Source organism: Dipteris shenzhenensis, chromosome 1 (assembly GCF_047967505.1).
Source record: "Dipteris shenzhenensis isolate YYH24624 ecotype China chromosome 1, Dip_SZ_1.0, whole genome shotgun sequence".
Lineage (NCBI taxonomy): Eukaryota > Viridiplantae > Streptophyta > Polypodiopsida > Gleicheniales > Dipteridaceae > Dipteris > Dipteris shenzhenensis.
The window spans coordinates 51,417,186-51,437,614 of NC_141596.1; the positions used below are offsets into that span (position 1 = coordinate 51,417,186).

Here is a 20,429-nt window from a genome sequence, read left to right on the forward strand (position 1 = left end):
TGGCATTAAGTGTGCCTCTTCTACACACACACACACAACCATGTGACTGCTAGTGGATGCACACATGATCCTAGCAAGCCCTTGATCACACATATCCCAACAATCTCCACTCTCCAAACCAAAGTTGGATTATCATGTCATCTCATGACCACATTCAAGTCAACTACAAACCAACGTTGGGCTATCCTGTTTGTATAGGGTTTGCAGTTATGATATCTAGCCATGCTTATTCTAAAGCAGACGTGGGTTAGTGTCAACTCTAAGCTAGAGTTGGGTTTTATGTCCACTCATTATGGTCAACAAGCAAAGTACTTTTTTGTCTCGCATCTCTCCCTCTACTTGTTTGTCTATTTGTGGAAGGGTAGTGTTGGGGTTGCATTTGAGGGGTGCGATCATCTGATGTGAATTCCATTTGTGATCTGAGGCAAAACCTTGGGTACTCTGAACCAAGTTGGGTATCATGTCCATTCATGTACCAAAGTTGAGTTATTATGTGCACTCATGTTTGCTCCATTCATGTCCATTCATGTACCAAAGTTGAGTTAATATGTGCACTCGTGTTTGCTCCAAACCCGAGCGAAGTTATCACGATCTGAGTGAAGCTATCATGGTGAAACTCAAGAGCTACCACGTTTGCACATGTTCGCTCCGAACCAGAGTTGGGTTATGAGGTTGATTCATGTGGGTTGATGAACTAGAGGGCATCACGTCCTCTCAAGCAAGTCCTTTTTTGCCTGGTCAACTTGCTTGCTCAAGTGAACTGGGGCTTGTCCACGTTGGACCAAAGTTGGGTTAGCAAGTGTCCACTCTGAATGAGAGCCGGGTGATGATGGCCACGGGGCTCCGAAGGTCATGTTGACAGGCGCAAACCAAGGTTGGGTTGTGATGTGAGCACTCAAGTGAGAGGTGGGTTATGATGTGATGGTCTAACAAGCAAGTACTTAAATGTCTCAAGAGAGTAATGTGGATTGAAGATGCTCTGTGAGCTTGTGTTGCAGCCATGGCTCTCTGACCTTTCATCTTCATCCTCCTCTTGCCTAACTCCCTTCCCCCTTAGCATCCATTGCTCTGCACTTCACCATGAACCAGCAAGCCACTCGCCCAGAAATCCAGCAAGATGAATCAGAGTCCTCCGATGGTTTGCTCTCTCTCTCTCTCTCTCTCCAAGCTCCTTTGCCTGCTCACAGTTCCTTGATTTTCTCTTCAAAGTTTGTCCATCCTGCCTCTACCTGTGCGCTTTGAGCGTTTCTGCCGGCCTGCACGCAGCTGATTGGACACTTCCCGAGTTGCATGAACGCTCATGACAGTTTTCGCTTGTGTTTCAGGCAATGACGACGCAGTCCAAGTTGAGGGCTCCGTTTTTAAAAGCGCCGCTCTCGAGCGAGACGAAGCATTGCCACCCAAAGTCGCGTCGGAACTGGAAGTGCTGCATGAGGGAGTGACAAAACAAATCGTAAAGGAGGGTCATGGAAAGCCTCCTTCGCAACATTCCACTTGCTTTTGTGAGTGCACGTTGAGGTTTATGCAGTGAGATTTACTTCATTGTGAAACTATTTCAACAAGAGGGTACCTCTATAGATCAACGTACAGACAGGATCTTTGTCCAGGGAATGTTATGACCGAGTCTTATAGGAGTAAGCGTGCTTCGCTGTTGGGAATAGATACTTAAGACTGGCAAAATTGATATTTCTTGTATACGACAGAGGCCAACAACTCTCTTTCTCAATCAATGTGTGTCCATCTGTGACTTCTTTTCCCTGGAACAATATAACATCTCCAACGCATCACAACAATGCAGCGATAAAATAATTGACATGGCAAGCTTGCTTTAAGAGGTACTATAATTTGCCAAGGTAGTTGAGCAATCGGCTGAATGCTTTGTGGACTTGTCAAGGCTTTGCATGGAAACTATCATTCTCGGAGACTGGGTCTTCCCATATCTTTAGTTCTTGTCAAAAGTTTAAACTTTCGGGACCATTATATAAAATACAGCCTATTATGAAACATAGAGGTGAAACATCATGCCAGCGTAACAACCCAAGGACAGATTTTACTGTGCTATGATAAGAATATTGCCATTTTTACACTGATGCTTTGTTTCCATTTGCAGTGTAAATGAACTTGGGTTCTGCTCGTTGTGAATTGATAACTTTTGATAACTTGCCTTTACGTCTCTTGTTTTTTGAACTGGCAGTACATTATCGAGCATGGACTGAGATGATCATGCACAAATTTCAGGATACTTTCCAGGAACAGCAACCGATGGAACTGGTCCTGGGGCATGGTGAATCATCAGCCTTAGCTTCCTATCCCTCTAGTATTTTGCCCAGAATTGTTAGAACTACATGTATTTCGCTTATTTGGATGGGTGCATTCACCTTTTACTTTCTTATGTATGCTGCCAAAATTCTCTTAAATTTCAGATGTGACTTTTACAACCTTATCTATTTTTTCTACCAGAGAAGACAGTACATCGAGGTCTCGCTATAGCAGTTGGAAGCATAAAAGCTGGTGAAAGTGCTCTCTTTCACGTTGGTTGGCAACTTGGTTATGGTGAAGAAGGGAATTTTTCCTTCCCTAACGTGCCACCAAAGGCGGACCTTATCTATGAAGTTGAGATGATTGGGTTTGAGGATGGGAAAGAAGTGAGTGTGCAAGTGTACCTTTCCAACTGTGCTCGGAATTCATGCAATCTCTCCTTGGTGTCCTTTTTGATTCATGTACAGTTCTGCAGTGGATTTGTCATGATTCGACCAAGTACATCAGCTTTTTTCCCAATTCCAGTTTATGTTTTAATGCATGACTGTTTGTTGGTGAGGATTGAAAGACGATCTCTGATGTGGAGCTTGAGAGTAGCTTTTTATAGTGTGTGATGTGCATATTTTATAGAGCATGTAGATGACAACATCAAACACTGCACGTGTAACTTGGCAGAGTACCTGTGCATGCAAATGTTTTTAAAAATCTACTTTTTCACGAGAAATTTGTCACGATTAACGAAGCTTATGCTGAAATTATGCATGTAGGGAAAGCCTCGTTCTCAGATGACTGTTGAGGAGCGTATTGAAGCAGCAGATAGGAGAAAGGCAGATGGAAACCAGATTTTCAACGATGACAAGATTGAGGAAGCCATACAGCAGTACGAGATGTTACCTAATCCTTGCCAAAATTTCATGTCCCGAATATCACCAAGAACTTGGTTTCTATTGATCAAATGGTTGAGCAGGGCTTGCAGGGGTCAGATTTAATCCTTATGGATGCTTTGTTGAGGATATGAAAAATAAAGGTCGCTTGATAGCAAAAGGGAAGAAGAAGGGCAGGATGTTTATGTTGGATGCAGACATGCTTGAATTGAGTGCAGCAATGTTTGCACATGGGACTGGTGTAGTCGTAGATATAAATATCTGGCATAAACGCATTGGTCATGTTAATGTACAGTGACTTAAATTAATGTAAGCCCAGAATATTGTTGCAAGATTGCCTAAGTTCAAGGTTGCAGAAATGCATAAGGTATGTGAAGCCTGTCAATTTGGAAAATAGGCAAGGAAACCATTTCCTAGACATGTTCAAGAGAGTAAGAGGCCATTGGAATTAATCCACTCTGATGTGTGGACTACTAAAGCTGCATCTATTGGAGGCTGTCATTATTTTGGCACTTTTATTGATGACTACAGCAGAAAAGTTTGGGTGTATTTTATAAAAAAGAAAAGTGAAGTGTTTGGGCATTTCAAAGCTTTTAAAGCTATGGTTGAGAAAGAAACAGGCCTGCAAATGAAATGCCTAAGGTCAGATGGAGGGGGAGAGTACCTATCAAATGACTTTGCAAGGTTCCTGTAGGAGCATGGCATAAAGCATCAATATTCATGCAGTCATACCCCACATCAAAATGGACTTGCAGAAAGGAAAAACAGGCATATTGGAGAGGTATCTCGTGCCATGCTTAACGAAAAAGACCTGCCATATTATTATTGGGCTAAAGCAGTTGCTACAGCAGTTTACATAATGAACAGGATTCCCACTGCGGCAATACATGGCATGACGCCAGAGGAGAGGTATACTAGTAGGAAACTAGATATTTATCATTTGAAAGTTTTTGGTTGCATTGCCTATGTTCATGTGCCAGATGAGTTGAGATCCAAGTTGGATCCAAAAGCTGGAAAGTGCACACGAATTTGAGGGAGGGGGGCGGGGGAATTCCACACGAATTTGGGCCCACCATGGAGAAGGAAGAGGGTAGGGGGACCATCCAAAAGTTTAAGGGGATGAGTCAATGCCCCAAGAGGTGGTGCAGGCAAGAGGGATGCAAGTGGAAGGTAGTGGGGCCCAAGGGAGGTCTATCCACCAATGAGAGACCAATATAGAATCCTTGATTCTTTTATGTATGCATAGGTGAAATAGATATGTCTTATTTTCTAGTGTTGAGATTATAATATATTATCATATTTATATGTTAAAGTGCTATAAGTTAACTAATCATATCAATTAACACATTTCAAGTGTTGATAACATGCATTGATCATAGTTATGAAAAATAATTTACTCATATAGATCATCTCTTGCCATTTGTGTTTATGCACTAGATGAAGATATTTTTACATTTTTAAACTTGTTATATATATTCACACTAGAAGAGGGCTTAGATGTGGTATTATATGGAAGCAATGAAGTGGCATCTTTTGGATGAATACATATTGATGCTCTCATACTTGTGTGCCATTTTTAATGTTGTTTGTGATGAGAATAGTTTTGTAGTGATAAAATTACCAACCATTTGTGTATAAAAAACAATTTGTGATCAAGATGAAATCATACCCAAGGCTTACCTACTTGATATTAGACAACCAAATCTAAAGGAGTAAAATTCGAGCCATTTCCTTGCTCGAGAGAAGTGTTAGCAATAGGTGAATTCAAAGGCTATATTCAAAATTTTCTTTATATGGACCATGGTAGATGTAATTAAGCTAATGTGATAAGGCATCACTCAAAATTTGCAATGCAGTATAGTTCATATTTATATGTTTAGAGTACTATTAAATGGGCTTTCTTGACATCACCTAGGCATAGGTAGTTATTTACCAGAAGAAAAGGATTGCACAAAAGGGCTCTGCATCATTAAATTCAAGCATGTATGGAGAGCATAAATTACTGACATGGTCATGGGTATTGAGGACGAACATTTTTTATGTGTAAGTTTATTGTTCTTAACACTTAAGAGATTTCTTGTGTTGAATGTGAGTACAACTTAACGTTACTGGTCGGTATAAAACTATGTTGAGAAAGCACAAGGGAAAATAAATGAAGAGGTTAGTGGGATAAATTATCCAATAATAGGGATTCAAGATATTAGTGGGATTTCTCTCAATGCTCTCTCTATATTGGAGGATATAGATGGTAGAATAGCTACTAGTGAAGGAGAATGAGTTTAACTACATAAATGGTCAGAGGCTTTTGGTGATTATTTGACTTAACCAAATACCCATATGTAATCAAGGTATCAATGAAGAACAAGACTATTACATACTAGAGCATTTGGGTAGATGTGAAATATAACATGTTCCATTAAATTCATGGGAATTTGGACGAGTTTAAATGATGAAGAATCCCCACAAGCATTTTTAATTGATATTTGTCATGTATTTTGATGGTAATATGACATTTATTGGTGGTAGCTTGTCCTACACTTCCTAATGCAATCTTGTCAATCATCACATTTTCATTTAATATTCATGCTAATTTAAGGCAAAATTTATGCTCATCAATTGTGCATTAATGCAAAATTTTTAAAATTATCTAAAGACATCTCATGGCATAAAAAATCCAAAGTTTTCACAAAATTCTCCCATACCTTTGGATGTTGGACACTGGCACTAGAGCAAGCTGCAAGGTAGTATGAGGTGTTGCTCGTGATATCAAAATGTTAGAGAGATTAAAGAGTAATATTTGAGGCTTGGTGTGAGTTTGAGGGTGGAGAGCCAAGACTTGAGAGCAATTGAAATTCTAGAGTTGAGACTCAAGAAGATAAGAACTACAATATAGAACCACTAATTTTCAAACATTATCATGATGACTGCTAGTGACAAACTTGAATGAATGTTTAGTTTTTTATGGTTATCTACAAGTAACATGCCAACAACTAGCTAGAGCCTAGAATCTAAACTCAAGCTATTTATGAATATATATTCTGGCCAAATTTTAAAGTATCTACATTTTTTAAATAAAAATTTGGTGAACTTTCATGGAAATTATTTATAAATTTAGAATCTTAAAGCCTAATATTATCTCTTTTTCTAAATTTAGTTCCAATCTTGGCATATATACTGAGCTTTTGTTTTTATAGGAGAAAAAACTTTCAACTTTTTCTTAATAATGAAACCAATGTAAAAAATATATCTACATGATTATATAAAATATATCACTAGTAAATCTCGAGACAATTTTGATAATTGTTATTGACACTAACAAATTGTAAAATACCTTTTAGGATAAATTCTTTGCACATTTTAGGTCAAACATTAGTTTGACTTTGTTTGCAAGATATGCTTTATGCTTTATCCTTCTCTTTGTTCCCCTATATTTCCTTGCAGACTTCAATTCCTAGATTTGTTTGACTTTGCAATGATATATTGTTTGTATGCTACATTTCTTCATGTGGCTACAATTCTATACACTACATTCCTTGCTCTTAGATTCCTTCTCAAACCTGCAAACTCATGCAATGGATACCTTTCATTTCCTACTGATACAAATCTAGCTTCTACTCATAATTGGGCTACAAACTATAGCTCCTACATCCATTTACTCTTGTGAGGGTAGCTTGTTTGTATGTTGCATCTCTTCATTTGGTTAAAATTTCATACAATGCATTCCTTAGCTCTTAGATTATTTCTCAAGCATGAAAACTAGAGCAATGGATATCTTTTGTATCCTATTGATACGAATCTAGATCCTGCTCATATAAGTTGAGCTAAAAGAAAATTACCTAATGGATAATGTTAGGTAATGTCATTCATGCTAAGTGAGTGATGAAGAATGAACTTGAAGCAAAGTCAGTAACATATCGTAATGCTGGTCATATCTCATCCAATCAAGACATCCAATCAAGAAGCGAAAGATACAAGGTACTTCTCAGCAACAATAGACTCAATCTAGACTCAAATTCTCATTGACTCTATGGGAAATAGATGCTTCAATGTGGGGGACAAAGCCAAAGGGAGATAGGGATATTGGGGAATATACTATTGGAATCAGATTGATAATAATGGAATTGTGAATCGAGCACTACATTTTTTTTCAATGGTGCCTAAAGTCCCTTTCTAAAAAATTCAAACTTTCGGGCTTTGAAAAATCATATCTCATCAATAAGATACTCTTTCAGAAAAATGTGATCCAAACTTATACACAAGAGCTTTAAAAGATGCAGGAAAATTGCACTATCAACAATCTAGAGAGGCAATTTTTTTATCGTAATGATCATGCTGGCAAGGAAAATTTGACCTGACACTCTATATTAAGTAATGTTTTATTTAGAAGGCATAACTACAAAAGGTACAAGCTTTATACCTTTAAAGATAGACAGGACAAAGAGACACATAGTGAAGGTGGAGCACACATGAAATTAGAGGAGGACTCCTTGGGAGGCAAATGAATTAAAACTAAAACAGAGAATTGGAAGGCCACGTTCAAAAAAGCATCCTAATTGAACATTTCAAATTTCTCCTCTGAATAACTAAAACCTCTCCTTAATAGATAAATGAGATAAATTATTTATGAATTTAGAAAATACATACACGTACTAGGAACTAACAATGCATGACCAAGCCTATCCATAATCTTTTAAAATTGAATTTCTATTGATTATAATAAATAACAAAATTATTGCATAAAGTATTATTAACAAAAATGAAACTAAGGTTTGCAAAAGTTACTAAGAATACACACTAGAAGTACTTAAGTAAACTCATTTTTCAAAATTGTATATCAAAGCATGCATAACAAAAGATTGATGTGAGACTAGAAATTAAGATATGTGGTTATTGTTAGATATAAATGCTCCACTCTCGTGTAACGATGCGGGAACCAGCTAACTCTACTTGTAAGCCCCCCATATGAGGAGAAGGCATTTGAGTAACTCGGTTATCCGGTAGGTCCTGGTTTGGACACCAGATGGGGGCCATGTGTGGCCTAATGGCCGAACGGCTTCAGATAGAGTTGGCACACCACCAACTAGGCTACATGCAAGTGCCGGAAGGCATTCCTTGACTGACCGCACTGAGGGTAGACGGAGCATTTCCCGGGGCAGCCCACTCTCGCGTTGTGGGGCCTGTTTGGAACCTCAGATGATCTCGGATGGCGAACGGAGACCCGTAGGTTAGTTCCTCTATTTTGCTCACCGGTTCTATCATATGGTCAGTGGCCTACCGACCCCCAGTCGACCGTTTTGGGCAGATTGGGTCGGTCACACAATTGAGCCTAACCAACTACGACTGGTGGCTATATAAGAGCAAGCCCGTGAAGCCCATTTCATCATTAGCTACAGCAACCCTGATTCCTTAGCATCCAGCCTCCGTCTTCTATTGTTTCCAGCACGCCATCGAAGCTTCTTTCACAGAAGCGCACGGTTGGGAGGCAGCGACATCTATTGTATCAGTTCTACAGTAATCAAATTTTTGATTCTCCATACTATCTTGTTTTCTCTCTTGTGTACGAGATCCTGTTATCTGTTGAGTACAGACATTGTATTATTTTCTTACATGGTATCAGAGCCTGGACTCTAGCAAGAAGATTTGGTAGTGTGTTTCTATTTGCGAGAAGATTGTAAGAGATGGCCCAGCCCGCAAGACTGCGAATCCCACCGTTCGGCGAAAGCAAAAAGTTGGACGGCTCTAACTATCCACTCTGGAAGTTCAAGATGAAGACCATCCTAAGTGCATACGAGCTTTGGGACACTGCTACTGGGGTGGATGTGAGGCCGGTTGCGAGATCAGATCCAGCCAATGCAGGACAACATATAGTACCAACTGCGGATGAGATTCTCGCGTGGACAAGAAGAAATGCAGATGCACTGTGTTCTATTGTCTGCAGTGTTAGTGATTCCGTCATGGCGTTAATTCAACATGTCACCACAATAGAGGAGGCATGGACGGTCTTGAAAAATCAGTACGAGACCACGAATCAGACGCGGATTCAGAATCTAGAGACTTAACTCGTGAACGAGAAGTTGTCTGAGTCTGAAACGGCAGAGAAGTTCATCACCAGGGTGAAGAATCTGCGCGATCAGATGACTGCGATTGGCATCACCATCACCAGCGAGAATCTAGCACGAAGGTGCATACGGATTCTCCCACCAAAGTACGATGGTCTTGTTACGGCGTTGAATACGCATAATAGAAATCCGCCCCTCAACTTTGAGGATTTCAGCGCAATGCTTCTGGAGGAGGAGATGCATCAAAAGACGAGGACTGGAGAAGATTCGGCTTTCTAGACCGGATCAAAGAAAGGTAAGGGTAAGGACTCTGGTAACCCATCTTCTTCTGATGATAAAAAGAGAAAGAAGAAGATCAAGTGCTTCTATTGCAACAAGGTAGGGCACAAGCAGAATGAGTGTCGAAAGAAGATTGCAGATGAGAAGAATGGAGTAAAGAAAGAGTCGAGCAACAATGTGCAGGCAGTACCAGTAGAGCTGTGAGCTTTGAGTTTTGGTGATATTTCGTCACAATTGAGGAGATTTGCATGGATGCAGTTCATGTATCTATGGATGAACCGTGGATCATTGACAGTGGTGCATCGTGCCACATGACCAGTCGGAAGGATTGGTATACCTCTCTACAGCCGGTAGGGAATGACATCCTGGTAGCAGTCGGAAATGATGCAAAATGTCTAGCAAAAGGAAAAGGTACGATTGCTCTCAAGTCAAATGGAGTTGTAAAACAGTTGTCCGATGTTCTTTATGTGCCAGATATCAAGAGGAACTTGTTGTCCATTTCTACGATCATGGATCGAGACCTCAAAGTTCAATTCGATAAGAATGGTGCACAGATCCTGGATATTCAAGGAAAGGTCGTTGGTAAAGGTACACGGCGCAACAACATTTATGAACTCTCAGCTTTCAGTGCTCGAGCGGATGTGAAGAACACTAAGTTGTGGCATGAGAGGTTTGGTCATCTAAACCTTAGTTCTTTGAAGGAGATGCATAAAAGTGGAATGATTGCAGACCTACCAGAAATTTCAGATCTGCCCAATGTATGTGAAGCTTGCATGATGGGCAAGCAGCATCGGCATCCCTTTGCTAAAGAGGCCAGCAGGGCAAAGGCTCCTCTAGAGCTCGTTCACACGGACCTCTGTGGAAAGATGGAGGCGGAAGCTTTGGGTGGTTCCTACTACTTCATGACGCTGATCGACGACTACAGTAGAAGGATATGGATATACTTCCTGAATACTAAAGATGAGGCTTTTAGTAGGTTCAAGGAATGGCATGTAATGAAGAAAGAAACAGGGAGGAAGGTGAAGAAGTTGAGATCAGACAGAGGTGGAGAGTTCACATCGACTGAATTCAAAAGTTACTGCAAAAGTCACGGAATCAAGAGGCAGAAACCCTCGCCACATACATCACAGCAAAATGGAGTAGCAGAACGCAAGATGCACGTCATCTGTGAAATGGGCCGGAGTATGATGAAAGGGAAAGATTTGCCAAAGACTTTCTAGGCTAAAGCATGTAACACTGTAGTTTACATCCTGAATCATAGCTACACGAAGGCTGTGAATGGGATGACTCCACTGCAAGCCTTTTCTGGTAAGAAACCTTCAGGTGCACATTTCAGAGTTTTTGGATGTGACTGTTTTGTGCATTTCCCTGATGCTACCAGGACCAAATGGGAACCGAAGAGCCGAAAGTGTATTTTCTTGGGCTACAGTGAAGAGGCGAAGGGTTACCATCTCTATAACCCTATTACCAAGAAGGTAATTGTAAGTCGTGATGTGGTCTTCTCAGAACAGCCGCATCAATTGGAGGAGGATGCTTCCTTCCCAAACAACCAGGACTAGGATATCCAGTACCGCCACCAATAGCAGACCAAAATCCCACAACGGTGCTTGGGAGGATTCAAGACAAAGAAGATGAAGAAGAGCCTATAGAACCACAATGGCAACGGCCATTCTCGAAGTGGGTTAAGCAGCTTTTGGATGGTAGAGAACCTCCAACCATTGAGGAGGAACCATCTGAACACTACTAGTCCAAGAGATTAGAGGAGCAAAGAAGGGCGCAGGAACACTTGGTCAACTATGCTTTGATGACAGAAGTGATCCGTGTTGATGAACCCAAGTGTCTTGAGAAGAGGCACAGGGCGATGATAGGTGGATGGAGGCTATGCAATCAGAGTATGGATCCATAATGAAGAACAACACTTGGGACCTTGTGGATCAACCACCAAAACGCAAGGTAATCGAAACCAAGTGGGTGTACAAGACCAAGTACAAGTTTGACGGCACGTTGGATAAGTACAAGGATCGGCTCATGGCAAAAGGATTTGCACAGGTACATGGTTTTGATTATCAAGATACTTTTGCTCCCACAGCTCGACTAACCACAATTCGCAGTGTTTTGGCTTTAGCTGCCTAGGGAAGTTGGCCCGTGTTTCAAATGGATGTGAAATCCGCCTTTCTGAATGGAGATCTCAAGGAGGAGATATACGTGGAACAACCACTAGGTTTTGAGATCCTCGGTTCAGAAGGTAAAGTCTGCAAACTAAAGAAGGCACTTTACGGGTTGAAACAGGCTCCACGAGTGTGGTACTAGTGAATTGATGCCTACTTTCTGCAAAACGGGTTTAGGAGGAGCCCATCTACTGCAAATTTGTATATCTTCAGAGAAGGAGGCAAGTGTATGATCGTGGTCCTTTATGTGGACGACCTTGTCATAATAGGGAACCATGAAGAGAAGATCTCGCAGACGAAGCATTTGCTAGGAAGAGAGTTTGAAATGACAGACCTCGGACTGATGCATTTCTGTTTGGGGATTGAAGTTTGGCAGGAGCCGAAACAGATCTTCATTTCACAGCTGAAGTATGCTGGAGAGATACTGAAGGCATTTGGCATGGCTGAGTGCAAGACAGTTGGTACCCCTATGGAGGTTGACACGAAGCTCTCAAACGAGGATTCATCACCATTGGTGGACGAAGCGAAGTACAGAAGGCTTGTGGGCAGCTTGATTTACCTGTGCAACACACGGCCGAACATCAATTTTGCGACTGGTGTACTAAGCAGGTTTTCCAATAAGCCCCGGGAGAACCATTGGAGGGCAAGGATGCGGTGCTGAAATACATCAAAGGCACACTTGATTATGGCATCACCTATACCAAGGGCAACATCTTGATCGGATTCTATGACTCGGATTGGTGGGCAGGAGACGTGGACAGCAGGAGATCAGTGACAGGGTACTGTTTCTCACTTGGATCTGGAGTTGTGTCATGGGTCAGCAAGAAGCAACCCACAGTTGCTCTTTCTTCTACCGAGGCTGAGTACAAATCTGCATGCTTTGCTTCTTGCGAGGCAGTGTGGTTGAGGAGGATTTTGGGGGACATGGGTGCAGTGCAGAAGAACCCGGTGTTCCACGCTCGCACAAAACATATTGAGATTCAATATCACTTTGTATGCGAGCTCATCATGGATGGAGAGGTCGACTTGGTGTACTGTCCTACTACAGAGAATGCTGCGGACATCTTCATGAAGGCTCTTGGAAGAGACTTGCTAGAGAGGCATCTTCATCGACTTGGCATTGGGCCGAAAAAGTAAGTTCACTTGCGGGTGGACATTGAGGGGGGGTGTTAGATATCAATGCTCCACTCTCGTGTAACTATGCGGGAACCAGCTAACTCTACTTGTAAGCCCCCCATATGAGGAGAAGGCATTTGAGTAGCTCGGTTATCCGGTAGGTCCTAGTTTGGACACCAGATGGGGGCCATGTGTGGCCTGATGGCTGGATGGCTTCAGATAGAGTTGGTATACTGCCAACTAGGCTACATGCAAGTGCGGGAAGGCATCCCTTGATTGACCGCACTGAGAGTAGACAGAGCATTTCTCGAGGTAGCCCACTCTCGGGTTGCGGGGCCCGTTTGGAGCCTCAGATGATCTCGGCTGAACGGAGACCGTAGGTTAGTGCCTCTGTTTTGCGCACCGGTTCTATCATATGGTCGGTGGCCTATTTCGGGACCGACCCCCAGTCGACCGTTTTGGGCGGATTGGGTCGGTCACCCAATTGAGCCTAACCGACTATGACTGGTGGCTATATAAGAGCAAGCCCGTAAAGCCCATTTCATCACTGGCTATAGCAACCCTGATTCTTTAGCATCCAACCTCCGTCTTCTACTATTTCCAGCACGCCATCGAAGCTTCTTTCACAGGAGTGCACGGTTGGGAGGCAACGCCATCTATTGTATCAGTTCTACAATAATCAAAATTTTGATTCTCCATACTATCTTGTCTTCTCTCTTGCATACAAGATCCTGTTATCTGTTGAGCACAGACATTGTATTATTTTCTTACAGTTATACCTTAACATACTTCTTGTGATTTGGCATGATGAGAGTCTTTTCTTTCAAAGTCATGCTCTCTTTTAGTAGCTTTCAAAGTTTATTTTTATTGATTATTAAAATATACAAAACTAGTGCGTAATTTTTTTATTAAAACATTATTGGAAAAAGTAGAACTACGGTTTGATAGCAATCATTTACAATAGTCACAAGAGATACTTAAGGAAAATCATTTTTCAAAAATACCATGGATGGTTTATATAAATGGTAGTGTTGTAATAAGTAATATTTTTTCCCACATGGAGGATGTCTAGCTTCCTTAATATATTTTTCACAAGCCTTGAAAATTACTTCATTAGATAGTTGTTAATAAAACTCTATTGTTGCTCTTGTTGTAGATGATTTATCATGATAGTTTTTGACATTACCGTTTGTGAATTGGTCAGAGCCATCCTTGTTTTGGTAGTTGTTGATTGCACTATTTCATGAACTCATTTAGTTTTTCATAGGAATGGAGCCCTCAAATGTACGCACTTGGCTCCTCACGTGTGTTATTTGTTAGCTTCATCTGGGATGTTTGTAAGTAGCATGGGATATGTTTGTAGCTCTTTATTTGTCTAGGATCACTTCCAGGATTCTCACACTGAGAAACCAAATCAACCAAAGTTTCTACAACAGCAATGAAACTGATCATGCTTATGTACTCAAGATCAAGGATTACAACAATCAACTCGCACAAGCAAGAGGAGAGACCATGAATCCCATAGAAATAGTTCAAGTCATTCTAAATAGGCTAGGAAAGGGATACAAGAATCTAGTCTAGAGTATTACCATTTAATGACAAATTCCAACAATTGAAGAGCTACAATGAGTGTTACTTGGTGAAGAACTCATGAGGCAAGCCATTCATGTTCACAAAGGTCATTCCAATGATCAAGCATTCACATCCTTAGATAGAAGCAGAGGCAGAGGCACAAGTAGAGGTAGATCATTTCAGCAAAGTGGTCATCATCAACAATAAAGTCATCAGCAAAGTTAGCATCCTCAACAACATCAACGTTAAAATCCAAGTTCATTCCAATAGAGGAAGATACCAAGAATGAGGGAATGCATCCACCACCATATAAAGCATTCAATGCAAAAACTGTCATAAGTTTGGACACTATGAAAGAGATTGCTGCAAGAAGCAATACGACCAAGGCGGTCAATCTAGCAACAATTGAGGGAATTTTTGAGGAAGAGAATATCATCATGGTGGACATTCAAGTCACAATCATTATGCCAATGAACGTGAGAATATGTTTCTTGCAAGCAAGGACATGCAGAAGACTGAAACAATATATCTTGACATTGATTGCAATTCAAAAGGGGAATGCAGTTATAACGTTGATCAAGAATATCAAAATCCTTGGTACATAGATAGTGCCACACTCGAGGGGATCATTCATCATATGTAACCCTATCACATGAGTTCAATAGAATGATATTTTTAATATCTAAATTTTACAAAAATTAATTTACATAAGGGAGTTTTTAAATGAATTTGAAAAAATTGACAGGTTTGTATAGAAAAAGGGTATATTTTATTAATGGAAAAATTACAAATAAAGGATTTTACAAATAGGCCTTGAACGCACGTGATATAGAGGGTTTACACATAGTGATCCCCCCGAGGTGGCGCATCATCTCATATGACAAAACATCAAGAATGGATCACAGAGATGAAACCATTAGGAGGACAGAAGAATGGTATCTACACTACAGATAACACACCAAATCCAATTCAAGGGAAAGGCATTATCCCTATGAATAATTTCAGTGGTACGAAAGGATTGGTGAAAGATTTACTCTATGTTTCGAAAGGGTTTCGAAGCTCAACAAGAACCTCTTATCATTTGGTGAAATGACAAAACACAACTATTGAGTCATCTTTTATGGAGATGAATGCACGATTAGAGGCAAATTCAAAGGATATCAGCTAGTAGGAAAAGTAGTCAAGGAAGGATGCTTGTTCAGAATGCTAGCTTCAGTACCAAGTTTGCATGCTATGTCAGTTCAATTGCAACAATAGATGCCACTTTCCGCAATATGGCACAAGAGATATGGACATGTCAATTTCAAAAGCTTGAAAGAGCTCGAAAATTAGAATATGGCAATTGGAATTTTGAAACTTTAGTTTCTTGGAAAAGTTTGCGAAGCATGCTGCTTTGGTAAACAAAAGCGAACCAATTTTGGTAGAAGCACCTCTAGAGCACGAGGTATTCTTAATTTGATTCAGACAAATATATGGGGTCATGCCTAGACCCGCAGCATCAATGGTTCACTTTACTATTTGACTTTCATCAATGACCACAGTAGATATTATTGGGTCTACTTTCTGAAAGAGAAATCTGAAGTCTTTTCCAAATTTTAAGAATTCAAAGCCATGGTAGAAAACCAGACATGCAGAAAGATCAAAGTCATGAGATCAGATAGAGGAGGTGAATACATATCTTCAGCATTCATGAATTTTTGCAGAAGTAATGACATTCAAAGACAATTTACTTATGGAGATACACCTCATCAAAATGCAAGAGCTAAAAGGAAGAATGGTACTTTAGCAAATAGTGCTAGAGCAATGCTCAGGGAGTGGCTGCAATCTTGCAATGTGCCACATGAAAATTCTTCAAGAGATTGTCAACATAGTTTAGCTGATTCATGAAGGTGCTGTCTAAGTCTCTTCAGAACTCAATTCCAAGACCAAGATCTTTCATGTCGAACTCTAAAGATAAGTCTTGTTTCAACTTTTTGATGCTATCATTACTTCCGATCACAATTAGTTCATCTATGTACAAAAATGCATTAATAATTTCTTCCCCTTAAACTTTTGTAGTAGAGAGTATGATCTGCATTGGATTTGTTGATCTTGAGGGAACGTGTTGAGAAACCATCTCAACATCATGTGTTCAATATTGTGCATAGCACTAACACATAGAGTGCTATAAAATAAAGGGTTAGATGCCCTAACTCTAACCCTAAAAGGATTTGTATATATTATATATTTTCAACGAAATCTACGGTATAGTTAGTCATCAAATTGTCAGACATGTGCATCTGGATCATTGCGAACTCTCCCCTGAAACTTGGTGTACTTCACGTTTACTATGCTACCATCGTGACTGGATTGATCAGAGCAACCAGAACAATTAGTACCTATGGAATTAGCCCTCCTCTTGTCATCAGAGATGGCGGAGTGATGAACAAACCTTGTACCACTGATGAGACATGCCCTATTGTTGGTGAAGATGGCTCGCTCAGCACGCACCGACCCCATTCGAATGGGACGAATGGCATCGTTCGCACTCATCTATCGAATAAGGTGCCCTCGCATGCTCTTGCAGGGTGCTCTAGTTCAAATTGGGCTTCATTAGGTCCCAAAATGCCGATGCTAGCATCTTGTGGAGTCTGCCAAACATCTCGCTCCACCCATAATTCTCCATCGGTGGAGAGGGACCGCTAGGCTAACAGGGCAGCCTCTTGTCAAAACTAAGGGCTTCAGAGGTCCTTGCGACCTCATTCGAATTTATGCTATGGGTTAATTCTACAATTTGATGGGTCAGACGGTCTCCTTCCACATGAAGCCACAAAATCTAACGAACTAATTCAATGTCAAAATGGTGATCATCAAATAGGGCATGTTGTGGTCGTGTATTCTTTGCAAATAGTTCTTCGAGCACAACGCTGATCTATTGTCACTTCTGGGTCACACGAGCTTGCAGGTAAGCCACCACTGAAACCTCAAGTCGTGGTCATGTCACCTGCCATCCCGCCCGGCAATGCTGACACAAATGGTGCACCATAAAGGTTGATGCACAACCCACATGTAGGAAACTGATGATTAGTTGTGGTGGCCAGTGTGTAATACCCTAAGCTATAGGCGCTATGGAAAGATAAACTGCATGCATACTCATGCACATGTGAATCATACTCAGCACTTAGAAAGACAGGAAAGACACAATGTGTAATCCGAATACGTGAACCTGCATAGAATGATCAAGAGACACCGTTGGTCCCATGGATATACAAAATGGGGTCGCAATCATCGGTCGAAGGGTTGTGGGTACTTGCACCTCTATGAATCTATTGTAAGCCCATGATAACCCCACAAACTATTAATGCCTTAACATAATGGGTCGAAGAGGGAGTGCAGGTTTCCCCGCACCTTGCTTCAAGGGTAGAAGACAACATCCTAATTGTATCAAAGAGCAGTTTGTGTGGTTTTGCAATACCTCTGTGGGCCATACCTGGTGTGTTGATTACTCCATCTTGGGTGTGCTTGGTCATTCACTTGGGGTATGGAAGGTCGCAATTGGGACTTAAACACATGAAAAGGAGCACTTGCAACAAGTAGGTTTTGTGCTTGAGGAGGATGATAGTCTACATGTGGAGGGAGCACACGTGCCAAGGAGTGTTGCAGCAATGAGTCATGTTTATGCAGGCCAAAGGGATAACAAGATAGTATAGTGGAGATCAAATTTGAGTAAAGATTTTCAAGAGAGGATTTAGAAGGCTCAGTGTTTGAATGTTGAAATTCTACAAGAGAAAAAAATTATTCCAAATGAAATGCATCTATTTCATGTGCGTACAAAGAGTTCTTTTGCTAAAGGCTTTACATACACAATGACAATATTAGAGTTTCCACGATCATCTTGCAAGGACTTCATGCAACAAGATGCAAAGAAAGGGATGTATATTCTGTGCAAACACATCTACTTTGTCGTCATGGATGTTTTGGGATTGAGTGACAAAGTGCATGAGTTCATGCACCAAGCTGCACTTACAAAGGTTGAATTGCTCCAGGCCTTGGCTTATCATCAAAGCCAACCAAGTATTAGCAATGGACTTGGTTAAATTTGGAGACCATAGAGGAGACATTTTGCAAAGCTGGTAGTAGGTATTTGGAATATGTGCACGGGTGTATTAGCAAATTTTTGGAGACTACTTCATAGAAGCCATACTATAGTTCTAATATATCCACTAAGGATGTTTCCAGTCCAATAAAGATGTGAGATAAATCTTTTGATTTGCTTGTACATGTGCAAATCCCTTTGATCTACTTCTTGTCCAAGTATGGTGCTTTTTGTCTGAGAGCAAAGATTTGTATACATGTAATAGGTAGGGCAAGAAACTATTGCTATTTACCTCTGGAGTTGCAAATTCATAGAGAATTTTTGGAAATGGTCAAGTTTTCCAAGCAAACATTTGTTATAATGAAGCAAGATATACATAAAAACTTACACCTGCTTTGCACCAAACCACTATCCACGAATAACGAAAGCGAGGTCCTTCCTGGGCAGGTGTAAACATGGCTATACTTTTTGCCCAAGAGAAAAGGGCTTGACATCAATGATTGCTACTTTTCAAAATTGATAAATGAACTCCAGTGCTAAATTTGAAAGTGTAGGCCCATTCGAACTTTGGTCTCAACTTTGGTCTCGCTCGAACGTAGTCGCTCAAATTCTGGTAATCCCTTGTAGATTCCATTTCTCCCATTTGGAAACACCCACTCAACCCTCTCATGGCCCTAGCTACACATGAATGCATAAATTGATTGAAGTGGTATTTGGGAGAATTTATTGAAGTTGTGTTTGGAATAATTGCATGGGTGTGGCAATTTATTGCAGGTCCCTTTTGCTCAAGGCACTTGCAATATGGCAGAACAACCAAGTTATACACTTTGTTATTATGGGCATACCGCACATCATTCAAAGTCACCATAGGTCTCACACCATTCAAATTGGCAATCAGGATGGAGGCTATCATGCCATTGGAATATGTTGTTCTGAGCCTCTGCATTGCAATCGAAGACAAGCTACTTTTGTAGGAGTCCATGGAGTTTTGACTTGATGGTCTGGAGAAGTTGGACGAAGATAGGATGGAAAGTTACTACTTGAAATAGGTAGTGCAAGCACAAAGAAAGAGACTTGATTGGACTTGGCATCAAATAATAAATTCTTTAAGAAGGGACACTTGGTCCTACTCTTCAACATCTGCATGGGCCGCATGCAAGGAAGCTGAAGATGCAGTGGTCAAGACCCTTTTGGATCTTTGAGTATTGTGAATCGACTTCTTTCTACTTGGCGTATCTATAGGGATGGTGGGTATTACCATTGCCAATGAACGGGTTCCAATTGCAAAGATATCACCATGAAGGCCACCTTAAATGCCCATTCATTGTCACCGTGAGGTACTCATTCCTTGGATAGGGGTAGGTGCACAGAATCCAATGGCAAGATTGTGTACTCCTTGTTGTGATGGTCACTTAACTGCTGGTGATATCTTGAGTTCAGCATCAATCGCCATGCAGCTCTGAGCCCTAGAATCAGCTAAGGATAGTTATACCCCTTGTTCACTCCGAATACCTCACACTTGTGCTCGTCCATCTTCTTCCTCATATCCTCGGTTTCCTATTCCTTCCTCCATCTCCTACTGAATCCTCCGTCCACTTGCAACCTCATGGGCATGGCACTAACACCATTTCTTATAGTAGCTATGCATTCATAACATGTTGAGAGTTCACGCTCAACATCATGTGATCATGTGTGCATAGCACCATCACGTGATCATATGTGCATAGCACTAACCTTATAGAGTGCTATAAAGGAAAGGGTTAGATCCCCTAACCCTAACCCTAAAAGGGTTTGTATATATTCTATTTTTTCAACTAATTCTAGTGTACAGTTAGTCATTTGTGGTGTGCTCTCTAGCTGTGCCCTCTCTCCTCATCTCCACTCTTCTCCTCTCCCCTCTTCATATATTGTCATGGTATCAGAGCTCCCTTGCCTTCCATTGAGGCATTGCAATTCTTGAGAGTGCGAGAGAGATTGTGAGATAGAGAGTTCTTTGATTGAAAGCGAGAGAGAGTTT

General features: G+C 40.9%; 1 protein-coding gene across 1 annotated transcript; it reads left to right on the forward strand.

Moving 5' to 3' along the window:
- The first annotated feature begins 975 nt into the window (after positions 1 to 975).
- LOC147905997 (peptidyl-prolyl cis-trans isomerase FKBP42-like) lies at positions 976 to 19,386 on the forward strand. The gene is made up of 7 exons (XM_087382344.1): positions 976 to 1,138; positions 1,326 to 1,502; positions 2,195 to 2,284; positions 2,461 to 2,645; positions 3,027 to 3,148; positions 18,967 to 19,025; positions 19,187 to 19,386. Exons 1-7 carry the CDS (start codon positions 1,081 to 1,083, stop codon positions 19,384 to 19,386), a joined length of 891 nt encoding a protein of 296 aa, XP_087238470.1. The 5' UTR covers positions 976 to 1,080.
- Positions 19,387 to 20,429: the final 1,043 nt, after the last annotated feature.

Coding starts and splice junctions, on each gene's coding strand:
- LOC147905997 (XM_087382344.1), top strand. CDS start 1,081: ATGAACCAGCAAGCCACTCGCCCAGAAATCCAGCAAGATGAATCAGAG. Junction 1,139..1,325: donor TGAATCAGAGTCCTCCGATG/GTTTGCTCTCTC, acceptor CTTGTGTTTCAG/GCAATGACGACGCAGTCCAA. Junction 2,285..2,460: donor GGAACTGGTCCTGGGGCATG/GTGAATCATCAG, acceptor TTTTTCTACCAG/AGAAGACAGTACATCGAGGT.